Source organism: Cucurbita maxima, unplaced genomic scaffold (genome assembly GCF_002738345.1).
Source record: "Cucurbita maxima cultivar Rimu unplaced genomic scaffold, Cmax_1.0 Cma_Scf00003, whole genome shotgun sequence".
NCBI classification, from domain to species: domain Eukaryota; kingdom Viridiplantae; phylum Streptophyta; class Magnoliopsida; order Cucurbitales; family Cucurbitaceae; genus Cucurbita; species Cucurbita maxima.
Window position 1 is genome coordinate 5810084 of NW_019272019.1, and position 6000 is coordinate 5816083.

Sequence of the window (6000 nt, forward strand, 5' to 3'; positions counted from 1 at the left end):
ATTGTTTTCTTTATGTTTTTAAATCTAACTTCTAAATTTTGTATCTCCATATTAAAATTCTTTGTCTTAAATATTGTCCTATTGGATGCTTGAAACAATTTTTGTAACCGTTAAAGTCCACCACTAATAGATATTGTTTACTTTAATCCGTTATATATCAAAGTCACTCTTAAAATTTTTTAAAAACCAACATGAAATAAGTTCACATGATCTCGTTTATTCAAACGATTTGAAATCTCACTAAAAAATGAAAATCGGAAAAACATAACACGAACTCTCCAACACAAGTTTTTGGTTCATATTTTGGTACACACTATAAGCCACAGATTATGCGGTGTGGAAGTGGTACTGAGGCCTCCTGCGGCGGCTGCCAGCGCCTCTCCCGTGCTTCACGGACTCCCTTTGCCCGTCGCCTCACCATTATTCTCAACCATTTTAAAATTCTCCCTCTTCGCCTTTTCCTTTTCCGTTTTTTGTCTTCTAAAAAAAGTTCTTTTTACTTTTATCTAATACTTTTAATTTTTAAATTAAAATTATTAAAAAAAAAAAAAACTACTTCTCTCTTTTCCATTAATTTCCCATTTTAATTTCAGATATAATAAAAGCTATAGACGAAGAAATAATAATAGATGATTAGGTGGCCCCACATAATTTCTTCTCCAAAACCAATTTCCCATCATTTTGATTGCCTAATTTGACTTTTCCAGATTTTAAACTTATTTTATTTAAAGAATTCCATAATTATATATTTTCATAATTAATAAAGTTCAATAATTGACGAATTAATGATTGAACGAGCGTACATGATGTAGTCAATTAACTTAAAACGCGGTTGAAATCAACTAACTTTGCAATTACTATTTTTATTCCTCGAAATACCCACCATCTTAATTGATCTTGCTTTAAATTTTAAAATATAATAAAATAACCATTTACCTTATACAGTTTATAACGACAAAATATTAGATTATATATAAAAGAAATTAGGGGGAGAATATTAAAATTTTCAATTTTTATAGATATTTTAAATATGAGATTCATTAAGAAGGGTACTTTCCAAATTATGCACGTAATTTTATTACTTTTATAAAGCTTTTTTTTAATAAAAAGAAAACAAAAAAAGAAGGCTATTAATAGGTTGATGAAAGTGTGACTTAAAAAAGAGAACTATAAAGCCAAATTTTCTTTTCGAAGAGTCCAATTACTAAACTGGGGCTATAAGAATGAGTTCCAGATAATTATAAATAAATAAATAAAATTAATACATTTTTCAATAAAATAAACTTTCTGTTGGCTTCATAGTTCTCCCTTTTTAGCCAACGGAATCTCACAATTCAACTCTCTGGGAGGACAACGTGGTAAATCGTCTAGTGTCTGGCTCTATATCATGTGCAACCGTCCAAACTCATCACTACAACCAATGTTGGATCTCACCATCCACACTCCTGGAGGCCTAGTGTCACAATTCTACTTTTTCAATTGGGAAGCTTTGTGACCTCGCTTGGGTGGATGGGTGCTACTTCCCTTGTCGCAACATGAGGGTCACAATCTACTCTCTTCATACTTACTTTGTGACACCCAGCATCTTTGTTGACATGGTATTGAAAAGTTTGACTCTATATCATTTGTAACAGCCCAAGTTCATCATTAACAGATGTTGTCTGTTTTGGCTGGTTGTGTATCGTCATCGATCTTACGATTATAAATGTGTTTACTAGAGAGAAGTTTTTACGTCTTATAAGAAATGTTTTGTTTCTCTCTCTGACCACTATGAAACCTTGTATAATCTAAATTATTATAGTTTGAATAGAGTGAATTAGTTATATATTTGGATTTGCTTTTAATCCATGTATTTTGAATGAATGAGTATTGTGATTGAAGTTAATTAAATGAATGATTAAGAAGAAGAAAGAAGGGAAGTTAATGGGGTTAGCGTTATGTTGAGGTATTTTATGCGCGAGTGTGACACAAATTAGATGCGACATTAACAGCTCATTTCATATGATACTATCAAAAAGGACGATATGACTTGATTGTGATAAACCCTCTAACTCTCTAACCCCTTCCTCCAATTAAATTATTTCTCATTCTCCGAACCCTATGTATTATGATCACATTCTCGTTCCATCATAGGAACTTCAATCTTCAAGCCTATTTTGGACTGTAACAACCCAAACCCATCACTTATAGATATTATTTGGTTTGGCTCGTTACGTGTACGGTTAATATAACAACACAAACCTATCGCTAGAATGCATCTAATTGGGAGAGATTTCCACACCCTATAAGAATACTTTGTTCCTCTCTCCAACCAAGGTAAGATCTCACAATCCACTCTCGTCGCGTAGCGTCCTCGCTGATTCACTCCTCGGTATTTATCTCTGAAATCATTTGTAACCACCATAAACCCACTGCTAACATGAATTATCCGTTTTAGCTCGTTACGTATCGCCGTTAGTCACACGATTTTAAAACACATTTACCCGGGAGAGTTTTCTATCTTCTTGAAAGGAATGCTTCTTTCATTTCTCTCATCCATGTGACGCCCTATAAATTTTTCTTAGATGCATCTGAGTGAGGACTAAGTAGATTGAAATGACTTATGTTGGTACGTGGAAAAAGTCATCATTCTTAATAATAAGGGAGAAGTAGGTAACGGGACAACTCAATTCCAAATTTCCTAACCTCTCTTCACAAGAGTAGTTGTATTAAGAATAAACTCAAGCCAAAGAAGTAATGTAGATTGAATGAAGAGGCGAGAGAAAAAAGAAAAACACCTGGGGATGGAGCGTATTGAGCAGTAGTAATAAGTACGTATGGTATATGTTTATAATATATGGTTTAATGCATGGGGAAGATGCGAGGAGCAGCACACGCACTGCTCTCTGCACACTACAGTAAAGCATTTCAGGCTTACACAGTGAGAGTGAGTGAATGAATGATGAATATGGAACATGGAGTGGTAGTCTCTGTCTTCTACTTGGACTTGTCCTATTCCAAACCCCTCAAACCCTAACGCCGCCCCTAATGCCCTGGCAGCACCCTCCGTTTATACCGAGGGAGTCCCCCGGGGGCGCCGGATGGGCAAATGAGAATGCCCCCACCCACCCTTAACTTCACTTACAAAAATATATGCTTAAACTAATGACGAGAAATAAAATAGAAAAAAATGCTTTAATTAAATGTACTTCTTATATTCAAATTGGAATTGGATTTGTGGAACACACATTCTATTTGTAAAGGATACCTAATTTAGTAATATTCCAACAATTAATTCAGGATTATAAATAAATAAATAAATATATATATATATTAAAAAATGTTTCAAATCAACAGCAGTCCCCCTAATTGCTAGCCGTCTTGTTTGCTTTTTGCAATTATCTCAATTATTTTACTCTTTTTTTTTTTTAATTACTTTGAACAAAGGAAGACCTGTCAACTACCACCTAAACCCCAAGCAAAATAAGCAAGAAAAAAAAAAAAAAAAAAAAAAAAAAAAAAAAACCCAGAGATTTTTATTTTATTTTCCCCCTTTTCTCCATCCCCACGTGAAATCCGACATCGTTTCATCTTCTTCTTCCTCGGCCATGTCCCCTACATGCAAATAGATTCACTTAAAGGCCTCCCTGAACTCTGATTCTGAAAAAAGCTTCCTAATTTCCCCTTATTTTTCATACCCATTTGTGAAAAGAAAATGCCCTGGTCTTGATCATGGAGAACAGCCGATTGTATCCCTTTTCCGGCGAGTTATAAGGCCACTTGGCGGCGGCGATCCAAGATTAGGGTTTTGATTTGGGCTGTCTAGGGCTTTGAAGAGTTGTGGTTAAGTGAAAAATGGAGGAATATAATAATCATGTAAACGAAAACTCAAATCCGAGAGGGAATTTCTTGTACCCATCGGGAGTGGTTCGGGGGAATTCTTCATCAGGTAATTTCGGAAGGTCATCCAATCCGACGGCTCAGATGGGTCTCAATTCCTTTCATCTTCAACAAGGAACCGACTGCTTTCAAACCGACCATTCCCACCCGATTGTCAAGACGGAAGCCAGTTCTTCACACCATCAACTCCACAAATTTCACCACCCTTTACTCAGAGGAGGAGGAGGGCAGCCGCCGCCGACGACATGTCGGCCTGACCAACACGGCTTACTCGATGTTGAAGCCATTAAGGCCAAAATCCTTGCTCATCCTCAATACTCCAGCCTCCTCGAAGCCTACATGGAATGTCAAAAGGTAAAAAAGGGAAATTGCCCTTCAATCCCAACATTGATTATGAGCTTAAAAGATTATTGTTATTGTTATTATATTAATTTTGTAGGTGGGTGCTCCGCCGCAAGTGGTGGAACGGCTGGTGGCGGCTCGGCATGAATTCGAAACACGGCAGCGATCTTCCATGGTTTCTGGAGAGACCATTAAGGATCCAGAACTTGACCAATTCATGGTATGAGAAACATAGGGTGTTTTAATCAGTAATTTGAGTTCAAGACCATATGGGTTTTTTATCATGTTTTGTAAAAACAGGAAGCTTATTACGACATGTTGGTGAAATATCGGGAGGAACTTACGAGGCCGATTCAAGAAGCCATGGATTTCATGCGACGGGTCGAATCTCAGCTCAGCTCTCTCTGCAACGGCCCACTTCGGATCTTCAATTCCGGTAACTTTGCCTCTAAATCTCTTGTGAAAATAGCATGAATTTGAAGCCAGTTTTATGAAGAACCCTAATCACTGGCTTAAACATTCCCCAACCGGCAGTTTTTTTTATTAATTTTCAAATGATTTATATGTTTTTTATAATTGCATATCATGATCTGCCCACGTTTTATTCTGCAATTTGTGGGTTTTTCTTAAAATAATGTATCAGATCTCTGACACTAATTTTCTTTGATTATTATGCTTAATTAGGTTAATTTAACTTTATTGGTTTTAGAATGTTTACCACTCCAAGATTGACGCCATCATTAACTGCTACAAATCAAAGATTAATTAATTAGATTCGTTCATTTCGAACTACCATAACTTTCATCATCATTTGGTCGTCCCGGACCTTGAAAAACTTAAACTCAAACTCGAGTTTATAAGTAAGGAATACACCTATGAATTAAACTCGACTTGGGTCTAAAGTGGATTGAGAAAATTTGATAACTGACTTTGTAATTACAGATGAGAAGTGTGAGGGTATGGGGTCCTCGGAGGAGGAACAGGAAAATAGCGGCGGAGAAACCGAACTACCGGAGATCGACCCACGTGCCGAAGACAGAGAATTGAAGAACCACCTATTGAGAAAGTACAGTGGCTACTTGAGCAGTCTGAAGCAAGAACTTTCAAAGAAGAAGAAAAAGGGAAAACTCCCAAAAGATGCAAGGCAGAAACTTCTTAATTGGTGGGAGTTGCACTACAAATGGCCATACCCTTCAGTAAGTTACTAAATCTTTGACATTTCCATGGTTCAAGAGTGTGTTAAGAATGAGTTTTGATGGGATTTTATAGGAGACGGAGAAGGTGGCATTGGCTGAGTCCACTGGGTTGGATCAGAAGCAAATAAACAATTGGTTCATAAACCAAAGGAAGAGACACTGGAAACCCTCTGAAGATATGCAGTTCATGGTGATGGATGGGCTTCACCCTCCCAACACCACCCTCTATATCGACGGTCACTACATGACCGATGCCCATTATCGACTCGGACCGTGACTCACCCGACCATAAACGCCTCCGAAAGAGTCATTCCTTCATATAATACCAACCAAATAGTGTGACAAACAATAATTATGTTTCATAAGCGTTGAGGAAATAATAATATTTGTTATTTGGAACCTCATGAGTGTATAATGTTAATTTCTCTCTTTATCAACATTATGATCTTACCATAATGGGCTGATTCTGAAATTGGGTCAGTTTTGGACTTGGAAATTCCAAACCCATTCTGAAATTCAAAATTTATTGCGTTTAATTCCTTTTTTTTTTTTTTTTTTTTTTTTTTTTTTTTTTTTTTTTTTT

General features: G+C 36.4%; 1 protein-coding gene across 1 annotated transcript; it reads left to right on the top strand.

The window, feature by feature from the left end:
* Positions 1-3468: 3468 nt before the first annotated feature.
* Positions 3469-5873, top strand: LOC111477239 (homeobox protein knotted-1-like 2). Its single transcript, XM_023121289.1, has 5 exons — positions 3469-4233; positions 4319-4441; positions 4522-4657; positions 5164-5417; positions 5491-5873. Exons 1-5 carry the CDS (start codon positions 3835-3837, stop codon positions 5692-5694), a joined length of 1116 nt encoding a protein of 371 aa, XP_022977057.1. The 5' UTR covers positions 3469-3834; the 3' UTR covers positions 5695-5873.
* Positions 5874-6000: the final 127 nt, after the last annotated feature.

What these genes read in the sequence shown, in the direction of transcription:
- LOC111477239 (XM_023121289.1), top strand. Translation starts at nt 3,835, where the DNA reads ATGGAGGAATATAATAATCATGTAAACGAAAACTCAAATCCGAGAGGG. An exon ending in CCTACATGGAATGTCAAAAG is followed by an intron (nt 4,234 to 4,318) that starts GTAAAAAAGGGA and finishes TTAATTTTGTAG; the next exon opens with GTGGGTGCTCCGCCGCAAGT. An exon ending in ACTTCGGATCTTCAATTCCG is followed by an intron (nt 4,658 to 5,163) that starts GTAACTTTGCCT and finishes TTGTAATTACAG; the next exon opens with ATGAGAAGTGTGAGGGTATG.